At 40.1% G+C, this 21,559-nt stretch overlaps 1 protein-coding gene and 1 long non-coding RNA gene across 3 annotated transcripts in view; one reads left to right on the forward strand and one right to left on the reverse strand.

The window, feature by feature from the left end:
- Positions 1-21,559, forward strand: part of LOC5504180 (symplekin-like) — a 29,098-nt gene that overhangs the window by 2,811 nt on the left and 4,728 nt on the right. The window contains exons 5-32 of the mRNA XM_048730508.1: positions 165-342; positions 942-997; positions 1,604-1,667; positions 2,018-2,169; positions 2,742-2,839; positions 8,261-8,319; positions 9,029-9,065; positions 9,340-9,398; positions 9,798-9,893; positions 10,049-10,330; positions 11,123-11,209; positions 11,513-11,549; positions 11,833-11,882; positions 12,419-12,457; positions 12,900-13,011; positions 13,260-13,288; positions 13,430-13,487; positions 14,416-14,605; positions 14,929-15,010; positions 15,505-15,687; positions 16,644-16,716; positions 16,807-16,885; positions 17,317-17,386; positions 17,886-17,994; positions 18,471-18,662; positions 18,866-18,967; positions 20,121-20,230; positions 21,438-21,515. Of these exons, the coding sequence (XP_048586465.1) occupies positions 165-342; positions 942-997; positions 1,604-1,667; positions 2,018-2,169; positions 2,742-2,839; positions 8,261-8,319; positions 9,029-9,065; positions 9,340-9,398; positions 9,798-9,893; positions 10,049-10,330; positions 11,123-11,209; positions 11,513-11,549; positions 11,833-11,882; positions 12,419-12,457; positions 12,900-13,011; positions 13,260-13,288; positions 13,430-13,487; positions 14,416-14,605; positions 14,929-15,010; positions 15,505-15,687; positions 16,644-16,716; positions 16,807-16,885; positions 17,317-17,386; positions 17,886-17,994; positions 18,471-18,662; positions 18,866-18,967; positions 20,121-20,230; positions 21,438-21,515 (2,761 nt within the window). The remainder of the gene's footprint in view (positions 1-164; positions 343-941; positions 998-1,603; positions 1,668-2,017; positions 2,170-2,741; positions 2,840-8,260; positions 8,320-9,028; positions 9,066-9,339; positions 9,399-9,797; positions 9,894-10,048; positions 10,331-11,122; positions 11,210-11,512; positions 11,550-11,832; positions 11,883-12,418; positions 12,458-12,899; positions 13,012-13,259; positions 13,289-13,429; positions 13,488-14,415; positions 14,606-14,928; positions 15,011-15,504; positions 15,688-16,643; positions 16,717-16,806; positions 16,886-17,316; positions 17,387-17,885; positions 17,995-18,470; positions 18,663-18,865; positions 18,968-20,120; positions 20,231-21,437; positions 21,516-21,559) is intronic.
- LOC125568366 lies at positions 3,387-7,580 on the reverse strand. Of its 2 annotated transcripts, none has more exons than XR_007312294.1 (2): positions 6,982-7,580; positions 3,387-3,440 (listed from the first exon to the last, which is right to left on the reverse strand). It is a non-coding gene; the product is annotated as an uncharacterized LOC125568366 (long non-coding RNA). The 2 variants fall into 2 exon arrangements; XR_007312295.1 differs by lacking the exon at positions 6,982-7,580 and adding an exon at positions 5,131-6,322.

The following is a 21,559-nucleotide window of genomic DNA, read 5'->3' on the forward strand; positions in this document are numbered from 1 at the left end:
TTAGCCTTGTTTGTTTTAGGTGTGTACAGTTTTGTGTGTATTTTATTTGGGTTAAAAAATTTATCTAGCAGGGCTAGAAAAGGATTTTTTTTTAATTGGAAGGAAATAAAAAGGGTGTTGTGAAGCTGGGTACTATCCAATCATGATAACCATTTTCCATGCAGCAAGAAAGACATTGAGTTGCTTGGCAAAGTACTGAGCTCCTTGGCAGTGGCGCTGGGTGACGACAATGTTGCCGTCCAGAAGCGGGTGATGCTGTGTGTCACTCAACTTTACAAATTTGCCCTTCAGCACGTGTGCAAAAAGAGGGTCATATCAGAGGAGTTAGAACAGATGTGGGAGGTACGGAACACAAGTGTCTTATTCTTTACCAGAAAAAGCCATAATTTAGATCCAAAGGACACTTGTCAGGCAAACCTTTGTTAATATTTTCAGTCAGTATTGAAAAGACAAATTAAGTTTAATCAATCTCAATCCAAAACCCAATTCTTATTTGCCAAATTTAATTGATAACCTTCCCCAAAATCAGCTAATAAAAATAGGTGTTATTCCCCACTTTGTATTTTGCTAAGATGACAAAATGGCTGCTGATAACTTTTTAAGGATGACACTTTTAGAAGATGTGATACAATATGTTGCCAAAGCTTTCATTGCTATGTGTTTATATTCTTTCTAGCCTGAAAACTAAGCATTCATGTTACCTACAGTAATGTTCATGTGCCTTCGGCAAATACTGAACTTACTTACTTAATTATTTTGCAAAGCTGGCTAACAGAGAATTTAGCAAGATAGAAAAGAGTAATCCAGCTAAATTATGGCTTTACTTTTTGCTGAATTTGTGTCATATTTAACCAGGTCAATCTCCGAGTCAATGGGACAGATTACTTAGGAACATCCCTGCTTAATGATGCTGTACTTGATAATGCATTTATTTTCTTTAGTTGCTGACTCAAATGAAAAATCAAATTATTGGGATGTTGGCCTCTGATAATGATGGGTAAGAACAAAAAACATGTTGAAGATTATAGAGCCCTTGTTTGAAACAATATGGGTTAGAAATGCCTTATTTACTTGCTTCTATATTGTAGGCTTTAGAGGAATTTTATGTGGAGTCAAAATCAGCCTTTTAATTACCATTATCCTTCATATTCGGTTTTTTTCTCAGCAAACATCATCATTGCCTACATAATCATCATAACAACCAACATTGCTGATATCACCTTTGTCATCAAAATCAGCACCACTTTTGTCAACATCACCATCACTGACAGTATGTTGTCATAATCATTATTATAATCATCACCATCGCCACAACCACCATTATCGCTGATAACACTGTCACCATTATCATAATCATTACAACCACCATCACCACACCATTATTATAATCACCCTAAATACCATCATCAGCTCCTCTATCACAACCGCAAATCACCATCCAACACCATTACTACCATCACCACATTGCTTTTGTTGTCACATGATCTTCAACCCCCTCTGTCTAAAAAGCCTAAAAATCCCTCCAATTCCCTGATGGTTACACTTTCAACTAAATGACTCTATAAGTCTATAAGCTCACTTTTTTTTCTCTTCCGTATTTCAGTATAAGAACACATGCCATCAAGTTTATGGAGATGTTGGTGTTGGTTCAATCCACTAAGTCACAGGTATAGATCCCCTCAGGCTGAAAAGCCAGTTGCAAAGGGGTGTGTAGATTAAGGGGGGGGGGGGTGGTGATGTGGGGTGTTGTTGTTCAAGGAAATGGTGTGTGTGTGTGTGGGGGGGGTGATCAAGGATAGAAACCTCCACCCAAAAAAGCGACTTGAATTAAATTTCCAAAAAATACTGTACTCTTAGGAACACTCTTTAAGTACCAATTTCACATGGACATCATCATCAAATGTGTTTTCATACCCTATGCTTTTGCTTTATGAAAGCTATTCTTCTAATTTGAGGTAAAATATTAATTACTTTTCTTACACTTACTAAAAAGGGAACATTTGTTCTGCATTTTTAGGACTCTGAATCGAGCAAGAAGGGGGAAGCAGACATCTCCCTGGACGTGGTGCCGCGGGCCCATCCCTTAGTCAAGATGCAGGAGTTGAGAGAGGAGGGCGGGACTACTCTGGAAGCTTTGCTGTCGCTGATAGCATCACCAACTATATCTAGGTATGTATGTAGTATGTAATATATAGATTTCACACTGCCTGAAACTGAAGCCTTTGAAGTTAATTTTTGTGGGGTCAAAAATACATAGACTGAATTTATTTAACATTGTTTCTACTGTTGATGAGATGAGTTCAATTTCTTTTGACTCCTTTAGTTAAGAAGTCTGTTAATTTTGTGTGTATAAAAGTTTCTAGATGAGTCTAGTGACCAATTTCCAGAGCCAAAGATGATAATTTGAACTTAATTGATCTGTGGTCAGTGAATCACTTTTCTGGGCTCCACGCTGCATGTTTCTCTAGTTACTTCCCTGGACATATAAGATAGAGGTGTTGGTGTTGGGGGTTTATGTCACAACCATTGTGAAGTTATTGGGATGTTGACAACTTTTCTATCTATCTTTGCCTCACTACTCATTTATTTTATTTATTGAATTTCCACCAGTTATACTGGTGCCGAAGGCACAACAGAGCATCTGCATGATTAATATTGCAAGATTGAAGTGATGGTTGTGGTGGTGGTGGGTTTTGTAACAAGCAGTGAGATGTTACTGATATATTGAAATCTTCCCACAGTGTCAACCTAATGGCCGGCCTTGGCACGTTGTCCAATATTGCCCGTCAGAGGCCAGTGTTCATGTCGACTGTGGTTCAGACATTTGAGTCTCTTCATGGTGGGTAGTGAATATCGTTTCAGTGTCAATCAAATACCCAAATGGTTGGGTCTGTTTACCAGAGTTTAAATAACACTTTCCCATTTAAAAATGTACTTTCCCATTTAAATGTGTACTTTTGCGAGAGCGTTGTTTTCACGTCCTCAAACCGCGGGTCAACCAATCAGAGACCGTCACTTCAATAGCCTTAATTCAACGCGTCTGGAAAACGCCAGTCAGCCAATGAAATGATCTTGAAATTTGAGCCTTCGTGATTCCGCGTTCTTCCACGCGACCTGACCAATCACACTGAATCATTCTTATCCCGCAAAAAGGGCAATACAAATAGCCTTCTGTCAACAGATGCAGATTGCCGGTGATAACGATAATTAACGCGGACTAGGGGTCAGAAGAGATCAAATGGAGAAGATGACTTTAGAAAATAAAAGGAGTAGCCTTCAAAACTACGTATAGTACCCGAACTTTAACAAGTCATTAAACAAGCTATTTCTAAAACCAACACCAAGGACACTCGAATTGGCTTACCCTAGTAATGACCTTTTTCTTCTTTGCACAGCTCTCCCAGAATCTCTTTTCGCTATACCAAATATGTCATGTCTTTCTGTGAACAATTCACCAAGTGGGTATTTTTAGTGTTCCCAGGTCGGACTAATCATACTTGATCTCAATGAACCAAAGACTTGTGATGGCGCGAAACGAAATTGGCGCCCTTTTAGTCCCGTTGGCTCGAACACGGCTGTATCCAGCCCAAATTTGTCTGCCATCCAAATCAAATATTGTTCTTTTTGCCATCGGTTTCATCCAAGAATGACCCATTCGTATTGTTCTCATTATAAAAAGATGCAGGAGAGAAATCTTCTAGCTCACGCTGCACATGATGCCGTGTAACACGAGATCTCAGGGTATGGAATGAATTGATAAACAATTTACTGTTTCAACAGATTCGGATTATACAGCAAATCAAAGTGCGTTTTCGAACGCAGAACGTGCAATCTGTAATATAGGTGAACTCGAAAAATACCACCGTGTTTCGAAGCAATCACATACGAAAAACCCCTTTAATAAAGCAAACCTCTAACTACTGAAACATCTTACCGAAACGTGAAAGAGGAAGATAGTATACAACATCATCATTTATTACAAGGAGAACGAATAAAAGCCAATCACATTACCAATCAGTGCGTTTGCAGACGCAACGAGTGTCTAGGATCGATTTACAAAGATACATAGGCATGGAAAGCCGGTAAAAATTTTAGTGTACTATGTATCTAAAGTGACTAGCCTTTAAACAATATATCGGCGTTTTCTTACTTTGTAAGTCAAGCAAGCAAAATGTTTTCTTCATTTCACAGAGATTGGACATAGCCATGCGTTATATTTTCTTCTCAATAGACACTCAAGAGTAGGCTTTGAAAACAAACCGGAAACTGTGCGTTTTAAAGACGCAGGCTAGTCAATAGTGTGAAAGAATCTAATTTTCGGTACGAGAAACACATTATGGCGTTTGTAATTGGTTGTTAGAAGACGAGGTTGATAAAACTTTCTTATTCAAACATCAAAAGCAAGCTGTTATAAGTTGATTTACGTCTAGTTATGTGCTTTGGGAAAGCACCCGACTCCGGGACAGATGGAGCACCAAAGGTTGAGCTCTCTGTTGGTGGTCATATGATATGATTAACAAACTGCTATCTTGTAAGCTAGGAGATAAGGCCCGAGCTAGGGAGCTTTGCTCTTTGCACACAAGCATTCCAAGCACCAGTCGAGCAAAAGAGCGCATCAATATAATTCTAGAGAAAAATCAAAAGATTTGAACAGATAATCTGTTTAAAAGAATTTAGCCTATTATCATCCTACAGTATCGTAGATTCATGCATAGGGACAGTCGGATATTACAGCTTGGTGTTACATTTTTTCAACTTGACAAAGTTAGCACGTGGCAGCCCCAGCACATATACCCGCGGCTATTTACTCAAGTTGTGGTTGCTTCGAAACATGATGGTATTTTTCGAGTTCACCTATATTACAGATTGTACGTTTCTGCGTTCGAAAACGCACTTGCTACGTTTTGATTTGCTGTATAATCAGAATCTGTCAATATTTAATTGCAACAACAGCAAATTGTTTATCAATTCATTCCATACCCTGAGATCTTGTGTTACACGGCATCATGTGCAGCGTGAGCTAGAGGATCTTTTTATAATGAGAACAATACGAATGGGTCATTCTTGGAGGGAACCAATTGCAAAAAGAACGTGCAATCTGTAATATACGTAAGGGGTAACGATGGGTACCTTAAAATTTCGAAAATCTCGCAAAAATTTCGCAAAGTCTCGGAATCTCGGCGTTTTTACGGAAGTCTCGAAGTCTCGTTTTTCCCCACGACATTTTAGGATCTTGGAGCCTCTTTTTGTTCCACGTTCTCGGAGTCTCTGTTAAACGCGATCTGTTTTATGTTGTTACTGATAAGGGTTTCCCTCTTTTTCGAGTCTCGAGTCTTAAGCCTTTCCGCTCTAGCTATTCTTTTTCAACTAATGTTTATGACATACCTCGAGCAAGTTATCTGATGTCCGAACACAAGCTAGTAAAAGCTCGGACACGGATTCCGAAATTTGACTTAAGGTCTCGGGCTCGGATTCTAAAACGCGGTCTCGGCGCCTCGGCAAATCTCGAACTTACTCATCGCTACCCCTAAAAGGGGTCTCTAGAACGCGCCAACATCCCAGAACATCGGCTTTATTCTCAGAGCGTATTGTTCACTGTTTATTGGCAACAAAATGTCTAGTTCTCGGATAAACAACTACTTTTGGAAAATAGTAATCTGGCGGTGTTTAAAGTTTGCGAGGATATAATATTTTCACTGGCTTTCCATGCCTATATCTGTCTCTTGATCTCGTGCTTACATGAATATCTAGACCGTTGCATTTTCGAACGCACTAATAGACATGCGATTGGTTTTATCCTAAGGGATAAATTACTTGACATTGTTATTTATACCCTGCTTATACTCAAGCTCACCAAACTATAGACAAAAATGCTCAATGAAATAAATTGTAGTCCACTACTTTGAATGTAAACCCAGGAAGGTGACATGAATGTAGGAAATATTATGAACTTATACCCAAAATTAAGCAAACCAAAAGCACATAACTAGCTTTAAAGACGTAAATCAACTATAAATCAACTAATAACAGCTTGCTTTGATGTTTGAACAAGAAAAATTATATCATGTTCTTACAAGCAATTACAAGCGCCATGTGTTTCTTGTACCGAAAATTAGATTCTTCTACACTATTGACTAGCCTGCGTCTTTAAAACGCACACTTTCCGGTTTGTTCGGGCCTTATCTCCTAGCTTACAAGATGGCAGTTTTTTAATCATATCATATGACCACCAACAGAGAGCTCAACCTTTGGTGCTCCATCTGTCCCGGAGTCGGGTGCTTTCCTAAAGCACATAACTAGACGTAAATCAACTTATAACAGCTTGCTTCTGATGTTTGAATAAGAAAGTTGTATCAACCTCGTCTTCTAACAACCAATTACAAACGTCATAATGTGTTTCTCGTACCGAAAATTAGATTCTTTCACACTATTGACTAGCCTGCGTCTTTAAAACGCACAGTTTCCGGTTTGTTTTCAAAGCCTACTCTTGAGTGTCTATCGAGAAGTATAACGCATGGCTATGTCCGATCTCTGTGAAATGAACAAAACATTTTGCGTGCTTGACTTACAAAGTAAGAAAACGCCGATATATTGTTTAAAGGCTAGTCACTTTAGATACATAGTACACTAAAATTTTTACCGGCTTTCCATGCCTATGTAGCTTTGTAAATCGATCCTAGACACTCGTTGCGTCTGCAAACGCACTGATTGGGAATGTGATTGGCTTTTATTCGTTCTCCTTGCAATAAATGATGATGTTGTATACTATCTTCCTCTTTCACGTTTCGGTGAGATGTTTCAGTAGTTAGAGGTTTGCTTTATTAAAGGGGTTTTCCGTATGTGATTGCTTCGAAACACGATGGTATTTTTCGAGTTCACCTATATTACAGATTGCACGTTCTGCGTTCGAAAACGCACTTTGATTTGCTGTATAATACGAATCTGTTGAAACAGTAAATTGTTTATCAATTCATTCCATACCCTGAGATCTCGTGTTACACGGCATCATGTGCAGCGTGAGCTAGAAGATTTCTCTCCTGCATCTTTTTATAATGAGAACAATACGAATGGGTCATTCTTGGATGAAACCGATGGCAAAAAGAACAATATTTGATTTGGATGCAGACAAATTTGGGCTGGATACAGCCGTGATCGAGCCAAGCCACGGGACTAAAAGGGCGCCAATTTCGTTTCGCGCCATCACAAGTCTTTGGTTCATTGAGATCAAGTATGATTAGTCCGACCTGGGAACACTAAAAATATCCACTTGGTGAATTGTTCACAGAAAGACATGACATATTTGGTATAGCGAAAAGAGATTCTGGGAGAGATGTGCAAAGAAGAAAAAGGTCATTACTAGGGTAAGCCAATTCGAGTGTCCTTGGTGTTGGTTTTAGAAATAGCTTGTTTAATGACTTGTTAAAGTTCGAGTACTATACGTAGTTTTGAAGATGTAAGGCTACTCCTTTTATTTTCTAAAGTCATCTTCTCCATTTGATCTCTTCTGACCCCTAGTCCGCGTTAATTATCGTTATCACCGGCAATCTGCATCTGTTGACAGAAGGCTATTTGTATTGACCTTTTTGTGGGATAAGAATGATTCCGTGTGATTGGTCAAGTCCGGTCGAAGAAGCGGAATCACGAAGGCTCAAATTTCAAGATCATTTCATTGGCTGACTGGCGTTCTCCAGACGCGTTGAATTAAGGCTATTGAAGTGACGGTCTCTGATTGGTTGACCCGCGTTTTGAGGACATGAAAACAACGCTCTCGCAAAAGTACACATTTAAATGGGAAAGTACATTTTTAAATGGGAAAGTGTTAAATATAGTTTACCACAAACTGGTAGTCGACTCTGCCAAATTTTTATCTTAAATAAAACCTTTTCAGGGCAATCTCAATTCTCTGCCTCTCACATCAAATTCTAAGTCATGTCCAAGACTTATTGAGTCTACTTTGAAGAAGTCTTATTAAAGATAAAAATTCAGAACTTTACTAGTAGTACTGCAATTATTATAGTGATGTCTTTTATTCAACCAACTTAGCAAAGCCACATTAAGAATTCTAAGGCTCTCAAAAGTTTCATTAAAGCTGGATTGCTCTGTATTATTAATACCTTACAATATGGTCACAATACTGCCATGTGCTCACTGTCACATACCTCTCTTAATTTGCCTTAAACTTTTGTGTAATTAGAATTTGCCAAAAAAGATTGTGTGAATCAGTTAACATGTAATGATTTGTTATTGTGTTACTGCATAGCCAATCTACCCACATCCTTGTCAAAGTCCCAAGTCAGCAGTGTCCGGAAGAACCTTAAGGTATTTCACCCCTGTAGTATCTACACTTACTGTATCTCTTTCATAATACAGAGCTACATGGCTATGCCAACTCTCATTGGTTGATTAGTGGGGCATATACTTGCACTTCCTGTATCATACATCTACTGTATGGTGCTACACACACTGGTAATTTAGCTGGTCATACATCCTTGTACATCCCACTCAGAAACAACGCAATACTTTGCAGTGGAATTTGTGCTCAACACTCTGTATAATACATTTTAAGCCCTGTGCAAACTGCGCCAGCACCAGCCAGCATTGCTGGCGAATTCTTGCTCAACTGACCACAAGACAAAGGAAATGTCAGAAAGTCCTTTTCCCATTTTGACATTTCCTTTGTGCTATAGTCAGTCAAGCGAAAATTTGCCAGCAATGCTGGCAGGTGCTGGCGCAGTTTGCATGGGACTTAACGCTATTGTACTTGAATGTTTCCATCTTTTTTATGGCCAATATCTTAGCTCTTGCGCCATAAAACAATGAAAAAATTAACTGTTACATAAGTTCTGGTGTGGTCTTTCCATTGTTTATGGCCAACATCTTAGCTCTTGGGCCATAAAACAATGTAAAAATTAACTGTTACATAATTTCTTCTGTGGTCTGTGCACTCAGTCAGTAAGAGCATTTATTCATCCCTCTACTGGGTTAGTTATCATTTTAATCCATGTATTTTAATCTGTTTTTTTTTTAGCTTCATCTGATGAGCTTGTTGAGACATCCAAGCTCATGTATGTACATGTTATATGACACTTTCTATTGATTTTGAGCAACCGTGAATAGCAAATTTTTTTTGTATGCACAAGCAGAAAACATATTGTTTTTATTTCATACTAACATGTTTTAACAAGAATATATCTGATAACTTGCATAACTTTGAACAAAACATTTTTTGCTTGTGTGCAAACACAAAATATAGATAGCTTATATATATATATATAGCTTGGTAACTCAGAAACGTCCCATCATTATTTTACTAAGTGTATGTGTTTGTGTTTTTTGCAGTTGAATTTCTTCCACAAATCACAACCCTCCTGACTGATCTTGGAGCCTCACAAGCAGAGGTGAATATATCACTATGACTTTATGAAAAAACCCTTCAATATAATATATCTCTATGACTTTATATGAAAAAATCCTTGCATATGCACATATTCAGCACTGATCCTGTTTTGAAGGACATGATAGAAACTGTTCATGTGCACTGTGAAGACAAGCCACAATCAGTTCCATGTCAGTTTCTTACATTCCAGACTAATTTCTCTATTTATATAATGCTAATGTACCAATGAGACCAAAATGCACACCTCCAAGATTTCAGTGAATTTTTTCTTAACCGCTGGGATGAAAGCTACAAAATGTCTATGACTTCACAAAAAGTCACTTCAAAATAGTCACATTTCATCTGAATTTTAAGTGAAATGTTGGTGTTGTTACCAAGTGATGGCTTGTTCCCCCCTCAGTTGGAAAAGAATATGCCAAAAGCAACACCCGAGTCACTGAAGCTCAAAGCAGAGAGTGATACAGCGGCAGCTAACAAGAAAGCCAAGCTACTTGATGTAAGTGAACATAATGAGAACCAATTATATTCCTGTTATGTGTCTAAAAGGAATGATAATGACCATGGAACCAAACCATGAATGCCTGGAAATGCTCTGTAACTTTTGGTTCATGCACCCAAATATTCTCACTGGAGCTTGGATTAATATTCCAGAATGATGACATTGACATGATCACCATGTCCAATGCCGAGGCAATCGATCTAACCGCCAATGATCTGATACCACGGCTTGATAAGGAGGCTGTCACCAACTTGGTCCTGATCAGTATGCTTACCCTGCCAGACCGAATGCCGTCCCACTTCAACGACACTTACACCCCGATTGCTGCCGCCGGTGGGCAGGCCCAAGTGGCCCATCTGGCTCGGCTGCTTGCGTCACAGATGACAACTGCATGTATTGGAGTGGGGTTTGATAGAATGGAAGAGTTGAAAAAGGTGAGTTGGGATGAGAATGGTACTCTCTATGTTACACGAAAATCACATAGTGACATTAATACAAGCTGAGCTGTCTGGTGGCCTTATTTGGGGGCTGGACTGGTGACAATCAGTGGTGCGTCCAGTTGTGGTTTCTTGGGTTCAATAGAACCACCTTTTTTATGCAAAAGGGTGTTTGTCCTTAAGCAGACAATTAAAGCCTTTAAAGACCTAGTATTTTTTATAAACTAAACTACCCTTTGAACAAACCTGGTTTTGCCACTGCATTTGTTTGGTACAGTAGATACAGTATGTTGTAGGTGATATTGGTAAAGTCTAAATTAAATGATAAATAATGATGAGACTATGATTGAGTCTTTTTTTTAAGATTAGAACATAGAATCTGCATTTTATAACAGCAATGTCTTAATCTAATCCACAGGTCAGACACTGTTTACCCAGTGTTTACACAATGATTTTTCAGATGTTTATGTGAATTGTGCCAGATTGTAATATAATGCAATACAGCCATTCTCTGCATTATTGTTAAAAAAGTATTTTTGTTGGTGAGACAACACTTCTGTATGATAGTATTGGTAATGATGGTATTGATGATGTTGATATGGTTATGATGAAGTGATGATTCTGATAGTTATGTTGATTGTACTGATGATGATGATGGTGGTGGTGGTCATGATTCTAATAATGAAGATGATTACTTTTCTGATAATGATGATTATGGTGGTGTTAATGATTCCGGTGATGATAATTATGATTATTACATTTCTGATGATGATGATGATGATTACCCAGGCTCAAGACCCAAGGATAAAAAAAGAGAATCAGAGAAGTATTCCTGTGATAGGTGGAAGTGCTCACTGGCAAGAGACTGGTGCTGAGGTATGTAACCCTTAATGTAGTTGTAGATCAAAGATTTATCAAAAGGAGTTTTAGTGGACCCAAACATGCTAGATTCCATTTAGGATGTGTAACAAAAATGTCTAACAGCAAATGATGTTAAAAATTAGGAAATCTAGTAAATCTAGCAGATTGAATACCTAACTATAAGAATATTTCTTCCTCTTTTCCAAAAAGCTTCAAACAACCCTGCACCACTGTACTAAAACCCTGTAGGAACCTTTATGTACACCATAAATATGAGAATAACCAAGACACACTGAATCTCATTTCATTGGTTTTCAGACAGGAAAGAAGGACTCAGCATTACAGAGAATCTTGAGTAAGTTACAAGAGTTAATGAATTGTGGTCTATAATTCTTTGACCTTAGTTGTCAGAATCATGCAAACTCAAACTTGATTGATGGATAATTTTCTTTGAACAAAATTCAGTTAGTAATATCTGTATTACTATATGTACAGTAGTTATGAATAGTTTTGATTGACATCAGCAATCAACATTTTTCTGATGTGTTTATTTTATGTTGAGGGATGTTATTATCCTTTGTGGTATAGAAATGTATACACATGATCTGTGTTATTTCTAATCTCCTTCTATCCGACAGGTGGGCAGCTGGACCAATCAAAGGACAGTAAAACTGGGGAAGCCAAAAGGGTAAGTAATAAAGAACTGGGAGCCGAGATGGGATTCCTTTCACAAGAACATTAAATTTTTATTCTTCTGGGGTCACACATGAATCTTATGCCATTTGCCTTGATCATATAACTCAGCATCCCAACTGCAAGTAGAGAGATTGGCTCCCCCAATTTTTGTTTTTCTTTTTTACAGTTTTGCATTACTAGTATGGTCTGAATGACTACTATTTTTAGGTTATCTGCCTAACGTCTATATGCTGATAAGATGATTCTTTTACCATTCATGTTCAGCATAAACTCTGAAAACTTGTCCTTGTTTAGTTGCTTGTTGTATGTTCTGTTTCCTCACTAACTATGGTTCTCACACCATTTGTATGTTGCTTGTACTCATAATACACCAAAACTGCCCTGGGGAAGTCTTATTAAAGACAAATATTTGGCAGAGTCGAATTCCAGTTTTTGGTGTATTGTATTTATTCTTCTGGTTCACAAACACAACTATTTGGCCTTTTTTATTTATTTGCCTGTGCTTATAATATATATTGTTCTTTATAGCCAACATTACTTCCTAAGGACATGTCTGCTTCTCAACTGGTGAGTACTTCAAGTCATTAAATTATTGACTAGTGCATTAACAGAGAGAGTCAAGGAAAACATTGATACACATGTCACATTTAATAGAAAGTACATTAATTCTATACAAATGTTAATAAAAGGAGAATACATATTATAATTATCTTGTTTTGAGCAAACCCCTATCCTTTAAGTTTAACAGATGCACTTTCATCTGTGAATATTTCAGTCAAAGTTAGTGAACTAAATAATTTCCATGTCAAACAATACCAAAGGACTTAAAATTCCCTAACATTTTGAATGCATAGCCTTGCATTTTGCCAAATGTCGCAACCAGGATAATATACTTTACACATTTTTGGGGTGCAAAGAAAATAAAGCAATTTATCACTGGACGTCTTTTACACATGAACACAAGGAATATGAAGATATAAGAACTAAAAAAAATGGTTTCTTGTTCCAGCGTGTCCGTAAGATCAAGGCATTCAAGCTTGCTGATGTCACTAGACCGATGGATGTGAATGAGAGGCATCGCATGATCATGGCTGCATTCGAGAGGATCCTCCATACAGAAGGTTGGTGGATAGAAATGAATTGTTTACAAATGTGATCTGCTTTTGTAATATTTTAACACAAAAGGCTTTTATTATTTGACGTCCACAATCTATCAGTAAAATTTTAGACCCAAAATTATAAGAATGGTGTTTTTTATATCCAGAAAAATACAGTCAAAGTTTATATCTAACAAAATACTGTGAATTCCCCAAAATTATCTCCCCCTCTGTAGCATTACTTGAACAATTTTTTTTATCTTGTCTTCTAGGTGTTGCATCGCGGAGTGGAGTTGCGCAGGTTAGATCACATGATGAGTCGCCCAAATTGTGTTCTGCATAAAACAGGCACTGGAAAATGACCTTAACTACTATATATCCTTTAGCAACCAGAACTGTCCTATTCCTACATGAATTAAGTCTGTATTGCTCTTCATTTCAGGAAAGAATAAAGCTTCTTGTTGGTCTGGCTATACAGTTAGGGGAGGATATCAAAGGGGGTGAGTGGAGGTCTGGCTATACAGTTAAAGGGGAGGATATCAAAGGGGGTGAGTGGAGGTCTGGCTATACAGTTAAAGGGGAGGATATCAAAGGGGGTGAGTGAAGGTCTGGCTATACAGTTAAAGGGGAGGATATCAAAGGGGGTAAGTGGAGGTCTGGCTATACAGTTAAAGGGGAGGATATCAAAGGGGGTGAGTGGAGGTCTGGCTATACAGTTAAAGGGGAGGATATCAAAGGGGGTGAGTGGAGGTCTGGCTATACAGTTAAAGGGGAGGATATCAAAGGGGGTGAGTGGAGGTCTGGCTATACAGTCAGGGGAGGATATCAAAGGGGGTGAGTGAAGGTCTGGCTATACAGTTAGGAGAGGATATCAAAGGGGGTGAGTGGAGGTCTGGCTATACAGTTAAAGGGGAGGATATCAAAGGGGGTGAGTGGAGGTCTGGCTATACAGTTAAAGGGGAGGATATCAAAGGGGGTGAGTGGAGGTCTGGCTATACAGTTAGGGGAGGATATCAAAGGGGGTGAGTGGAGGTCTGGCTATACAGTTAAAGGGGAGGATATCAAAGGGGGTGAGTGAAGGTCTGGCTATACAGTTAGGGGAGGATATCAAAGGGGGTGAGTGGAGGTCTGGCTATACAGTTAAAGGGGAGGATATCAAAGGGGTTGAGTGGAAGATTTCTTTTCCTATATTAGGCTTTTTAGGGAAAACCACTTCAGATGTTTTGACAAACTCTGACTCATTATTACCACCTGTTCTGTGTGTTTGTTAAAATTTCTCTTTTGTTGGACTTTGTTGTGCAGGATGTTTTGGTATTTTTCAATATTGTGAGGAAATGCATAATTTTTTTGTTCTTTTCACAATGCCTTTTTTCTACTTTTTGGGGGTAATTCTTCACCCAAATTCACATCAAATCCATCTCTTTGCAGTGCTGTTTGACTATGTGCTATCTGACCCGCGGACCCAGTATGAGTTAATCCACACATGGCTGTACCAGGAATACCTTATGCAAGAAGTGAAAGTGGAGGAAGTTGGTGACCAACCTGACCTGTACACGTACGATCAGGTGCTGTGCACGATCCTACAGGGCATACAAGAACATATGGATCCAAAGGACAAGTATGTGTCCCTGTGATCAAAATCATGATCATGAAAACTTAAAGAATGTTAATCAGCCCCTACTTTGTTATTGTTTACATGTGAAAATACAGCAGTCTATTTGAAGGAAATCTTCAAATAGCCATCAGATATGATACTTATTCTGATGCTTATTGACTTGCTTGAATTAGCCGATAACAGCCGATACTTTGTGTGACTTTGTATATTGTGGGGGACTTGGTGTGATTGCAAGGGCGACATGAGTTGCCACAGCAGAAAGCAATTGAAAATTGAAGGTACTTTCTTCAGGTTATGAGTATTGGTGCTTGGTTTTGTTTCCCCAGGCTGTTTACACGAGTGCTGTTGGAAGCTCCTGTGATTACAGAGGGAGCCATGCACATCATAAAATACCACTGTGAAGACTTGGTGAGAGCCGGGGCATCTCTTTTCTTAGAAAAGAGACTCGTTTACAAATGAAAAGACTTGTATTAACGCATTCTTTTCTAAGAATGGATAAATAAATGCATTTTGATTTTAATGCATACAGTGTATGTCTTTGAAAGCATATTTTAAAGAAATTATTCACACACAAATACATTTACTAAGAAAACTTCCACATTCAGACACATACCTTAAGAAAACTAATACATTCTGACAATTTCCTTTAGAAAACATTTAAAATCAGAAATATTCCACATTTTCACATCACATCCCTTCCGAGAAAAGATGTGCTTTAACAGGATCCCTTTCTAAGAAGAAAACATATACAAGTTTAACCCTTCGTTTGTCAGAACACTGAATAGCAATTTTGTGGCTTAATTTGGTTGCTTGGTGTCTGATCTTTTCTACATTTGTCGACATAAGTCTTTCACGATAAGTCAGACTGTTTCTAATAAGTTTGTGTAAATTATCTTTTGAAGGAACGCCTTCAAGTTGGCATATCCACGCTACGAGAGCTGATACTCAAGCGCCCTGCCACACATCAGCTGTTCCTAGGGACGCTACTGGACCTCTGCTCCAGTCCACATGAGCAGGTCCGCGCCCAGGCCATACATACTACCAAGAAGCTACACACGAGGCCTGAACTAGCACTAGAAATAGAGGTACAGTACAGAGGGGGAGGGGTGAAGTGGGGCATACATACCACCAAGAAGCTACACACGAGGCCGGAACTAGCACTAGAAATAGAGGTACAGTACAGAGGGGGGAGGGGTGAAGTGGGCCATACATACTACCAAGAAGCTACACACGAGGCCTGAACTAGCACTAGAAATAGAGGTACAGTACAGAGGGGGGAGGGGTGAAGTGGGGCATACATACTACCAAGAAGCTACACACGAGGCCTGAACTAGCACTAGAAATAGAGGTACAGTACAGAGGGGGAAGGGGTGAAGTGGGGCATACATACTACCAAGAAGCTACACACGAAGCCTGAACTAGCACTAGAAATAGAGGTACAGTACAGAGGGGGGAGGGGGGAGGGGTGAAGTGGGCCATACATACCACCAAGAAGCTACACACGAGGCCTGAACTAGCACTAGAAATAGAGGTACAGTACAGAGGGGGGAGGGGGGAGGGGTGAAGTGGGCCATACATACCACCAAGAAGCTACACACGAGGCCGGAACTAGCACTAGAAATAGAGGTACAGTACAGAGGGGGGAGGGGAGGGGTGAAGTGGGGCATACATACTACCAAGAAGCTACACACGAGGCCTGAACTAGCACTAGAAATAGAGGTACAGTACAGAGGGGGGAGGGGTGAAGTGGGCCATACATACCACCAAGAAGCTACACACGAGGCCGGAACTAGCACTAGAAATAGAGGTACAGTACAGAGGGGGGAGGGGAGGGGTGAAGTGGGGCATACATACTACCAAGAAGCTACACACGAGGCCTGAACTAGCACTAGAAATAGAGGTACAGTACAGTGGGGGGAGGGGGAGGGGTGAAGTGGGGCATACATACCACCAAGAAGCTACACACAAGGCCTGAACTAGCACTAGAATTAGAGGTATGCACCATTATCTATATTAACGTATAGTGTTTTTTTTATTGTAGACCCATGCACTCGCCTCATTGGAACTTCTTCTGAATGAAACAGCACCAGTGGAGGCAGGACAGTCACCCAAAGGTTAGATCTTGAAAATAGCATTCTAATGGTTGTGCTGTTAGGATAATGACAAAATAGATGCATAACTGACAGTGCTTCATGCTTTTTCAGAATGGACAGATGAGACCATCAAGTTGTGTCTGTATTTGTACTTAGCACTGTTGCCGCAAAATCATGAGCTCTTTCACAAGTGAGTTTATGTAACCTTATCTTAACCTAATCTTAACATTTTTTTATCGTCGTATCCTGAGCATTAAAACCCTAGAATATTGGTTTTATACAGCCTTTTTTGTTTTGTACAAGTGATGAGCGAGGCTAAACTTCTATAGAGAGTAGGGCTCTAATGAACAATTTCATTGAGCTTACACGACAAGCATTTGTTCGAGACTGCATTAATACTGTGGAGAAAAAAAAGTGTGGTATTGATGCAAAGTGCAATGATTCTTCGTCTCTTGTACTGTATGCTTAACTTTTGCACCTAGTTAGACAACGTGTCAGGTCCAAAAATTAAACAAAAAGCTAGTCCTTTGAAGTTTGCCAGTCTTCTCTAGTAACTATACTTGTATTTGATGCTTTCTAACTCGTCTCTTTTAGTAAATGCTTGCTGTTTACTTTTTGCAGACTTGCCATCATCTACACTGCATCGTCACAAATGATCAAAAGGATTATCCTCCGACATCTTGAGCACCCGGTATGTAGCTGAGTTTTGAAGAGGATTTTTTTTAATTATCAACAGCATTTGCTGGACCAAAACCTTCATTAAAGAGGAAACATCCTCAGCCTATTTAGAAAGAAAAATAAGAAACATCTTTAAAGAATGTTGATCAACCACTCTTTGTTAATGTTTACAATTGAAAATATAGTGGTTTACTTGCAAGAAAATTTCAAAATAACCAGCCACGATTGAAGTGTGATACTTATTAATGATATTTGATTGAAATTTTTTCAGAGGTCCTTGCTTAAATTAGCCTGTTGAAATGGATTCTTTGAGTCACTTGGTATTCTGTTGAAGCATGAAATGTGGCGTGACCGGCCTTCTTTAACAATCCATAAATGCTACCTGCTATTTGTTGTAGATTTGTTTTTCAAATTCCAGACCTCCCAATGATACAAGACCTTGTGTGAAGGGTTTATCCTGGGCCTAAAGTGATAAAAGATAATAATACTTTTTGTGTGTGTTATTCCCGCAGATTCGCGCTATCGGCATGGCCTCCCCTGAACTGCTTCAATTGGTGGAGAACTGCCCAACTGGAGCAGAGACACTGATCGCTCGCATCCTTAATATTATCACTGACAAAGGTAATCAACAACAATACTCTAGAAGGTGATGGGTATTTGTGAATATACACCCTTGCAGCATTCACAATATTATCAATGAAATACGTAATCATTAACAACAATAACACAGGAGGACCTTAGCAACTATCGCTTCCATAAAATTAGTATAGAAAATACCTAATCATTAAAAACTATATCCAAACAGGAAATGAATATTCAATATCATTTAGCGAACAGGAAATGGCCATTTGCATAATACCAAAATCAAATTGGTGTGTTACTGGCAAAAGACAGGGAGTGCTTTATTGCCTTTGACGACTTTCGGCGATAAAGCTTGATAAAACGATAGGTAAAAATGCTGTCAATCTTCATAACCTCACTCATATTTTGGTGTAAATCTCGTACTATCTTGTGTGTGTTTTTTTTCATATTTTCTTGTCACATCTCTTCATGTTGCATGTGTTCATGTTCCTAATGTTCTCCTATTTCATTTTTAGCCGCGCCATCAAGTGACCTGGTTAGAAGGGTTAAAGACTTGTATCATAAGCGTGTATCTGATGTGCGATTCCTGATTCCTGTGCTAACTGGCCTTGAGAAGCAAGAGATCATTGCTGTGCTGCCCAAACTCATCAAGCAATCCCCTAGTGTGGTCAAGGAGGTCTTCAATCGGTTACTGGGGTGTTTTCACAGTGTGTATCGCCTTCTGATTTCCTTGCATAAAATCAATTTTTGCTAAAAAAAAAAAAGGAAAAGAAAAATGGACCAGATTCCCCTTCAGGAAAACATTGACTCCACTTTTACTTGGCTTACTCATTTGATTGACTAGCAAATTTTGGGTGATTCAAGCTGTAGGAAGGCCATTGTACTAGATTTCTTGTGGTGTATATTTCAGGCGAGTCCAAGTTATCTGGTACCAGTCCCCTCAGTCCGTCCGAGCTGCTTGTTGCACTTCACAGCATCGAGGGCAAGAGTGACATGAAGGCGGTCATGAAAGGTAGGCTGGGTGTGTGACATGAAGCCGTCATGGAAGGTAGGCTGGGTGAGTGACATGAAGGCCGTCATGAAAGGTAGGCTGGGTGAGTGACATGAAGGCCGTCATGAAAGGTAGGCTGGGTGAGTGACATAAAGGCCGTCATGAAAGGTAGGCTGAGTGTGTGACATGAAGACCGTCATGAAAGGTAGGCTGGCTGTGTGACATGAAGGCCGTCATGAAAGGTAGGCTGGCTGTGTGACATGAAGGCCGTCATGAAAGGTAGGCTGGCTGTGTGACATGAAGGCTGTCATGAAAGGTAGGCTAGGTGAGTGACATGAAGCCCGTCATGAAAGGTAGGCTGGGTGAGTGACATGAAGGCCGTCATGAAAGGTAGGCTGGCTGTGTGACATGAAGGCCGTCATGAAAGGTAGGCTGGGTGAGTGACATAAAGGCCGTCATGAAAGGTAGGCTGGCTGTGTGACATGAAGGCCGTCATGAAAGGTAGGCTGGCTGTGTGACATGAAGCCCGCCATGAAAGGTAGGCTGGGTGAGTGACATGAAGGCCGTCATGAAAGGTAGGCTGGCTGTGTGACATGAAGGCCGTCATGAAAGGTAGGCTGGCTGTGTGACATGAAGGCCGTTAGAAAGATAGGCTGGCTGTGTGACATGAAGGCCGTCATGAAAGGTAGGCTGGCTGTGTGACATGAAGGCCGTTAGAAAGATAGGCTGGCTGTGTGACATGAAGGCCGTCATGAAAGGTAGGCTGGATGTGTGACATGAAGGCTGTCATGAAAGGTTGGCTGGCTGTGTGACATGAAGGCCGTCATGAAAGGTAGGCTTGCTGTGTGACATGAAGGCCGTCATGAAAGGTAGGCTGGCTGTGTGACATGAAGGCCGTCATGAAAGGTAGGCTGGCTGTGTGACATGAAGGCGGTCATGAAAGGTAGGCTAGGTGAGTGACATGAAGGCTGTCATGAAAGGTAGGCTGGGTGAGTGACATGAAGGCTGTCATGAAAGGTAGGCTGGATGAGTGACATGAAGGCCGTCATGAAAGGTAGGCTTGTTGTGTGACATGAAGGCCATCTTAGTGTGCTTTGGTATCAAGGTGGTTGGGTGATGTCATAGGCGTGTAGCCTGTGACTGAGATCTTATTATCTTTTTACTTTCTCTGTAGCGATCAGTTTATGTTTCGCCGAGAAGGCGATCTACACCCAGGAGGTATTGGCAATAGTCCTACAGCAGCTGATGGAGATCAATCCTCTCCCTACTCTCTTCATGAGGACGGTGTGTGTGACCCCACTAGTATTATTTGTGTGCTTTCTTTGTGTATCCCTGCGTGCATACCTCTAATCTATGTGTGTGTGCGCTTCTTGTATAGGGACCATTTACTTATCTATGTGTTAGGGACCAGACACTTATCTATGTATTAGGGACCAGACACTAATCTATGTATTAGGGACCAGACACTAATCCATGTGTTAGAGACCACACACTAATCTATGTGTAAGGGACTGGGCACTAATCTATGTGTTAGGAACCGGGCACTAATCAATGTGTTAGGGACTGGGCACTAATCTATGTGTTAGGGACCGGACACTTATCTATGTGTTAGGAACCGGGCACTAATCTATGTGTTAGGGACCAGGCACTAATCTATGTGTTAGGGACCGAGCACTAATCTATGTGTTAGGGACCAGGCACTAATCTATGTGTTAGGGACCGGACACTTATCTATGTGTTAGGAACCGGGCACTAATCTATGTGTTAGGGACCAGGCACTAATCTATGTGTTAGGGACCGGACACTTATCTATGTGTTAGGGACCAGGCACTAATCTATGTGTTAGGGACCGGAAACCTATGTATGTGTTAGGGACCAGGCACTAATCTATGTTTTAGGGACCGGGCACTTATCTATGTGTTAGGGACCAGGTACTTATCTATGTGTTAGGAACCGGGCACTAATCTATGTGTTAGGGACCAGGCACTAATCTATGTGTTAGGGACCGGACACTTATTTATGTGTTAGGGAACAGGTACTTATCTTTATATTAGTGACCGGGGACTAATCTATGTGTTAGGGACCAGGTACTTATCTTTGTGTTAGGGACCAGACACTTATCTGTGTTAGGGACCAGACACTTATCTGTGTTAGGGACCAGACACTTATCTGTGTTAGGGACCAGACACTTATCTGTGTTAGGGACCAGACACTTATCTGTGTTAGGGACCAGACACTTATCTGTGTTAGGGACCAGACACTTATCTGTGTGTGTGCTTCTTGTACAGGGACCAGACACTTATCTGTGTTAGGGACCAGACACTTATCTGTGTGTGTGCTTCTTGTACAGGGACCAGGCACTTATCTGTGTTAGGGACCAGACACTTATCTGTGTTAGGGACCAGACACATATCTGTGTGTGGGTGTGTGTGCTTCTTGTACAGGGACCAGGCACTTACCTTTGTGGTCATCCTTTGTGTGCTAATTACAGGTAATCCAGTCGTTGAGTATCTGCCCTCGACTGATTGGCTTTGTCATGAGCATCCTCGCTAAGCTTATCACGAAACAAGTAAGATAATTGTAAAGATATGTAAGGATAACGGGTAACCCGAA

The sequence above is a fragment of the Nematostella vectensis genome, chromosome 7 (genome assembly GCF_932526225.1).
Source record: "Nematostella vectensis chromosome 7, jaNemVect1.1, whole genome shotgun sequence".
Classification (NCBI taxonomy): domain Eukaryota; kingdom Metazoa; phylum Cnidaria; class Anthozoa; order Actiniaria; family Edwardsiidae; genus Nematostella; species Nematostella vectensis.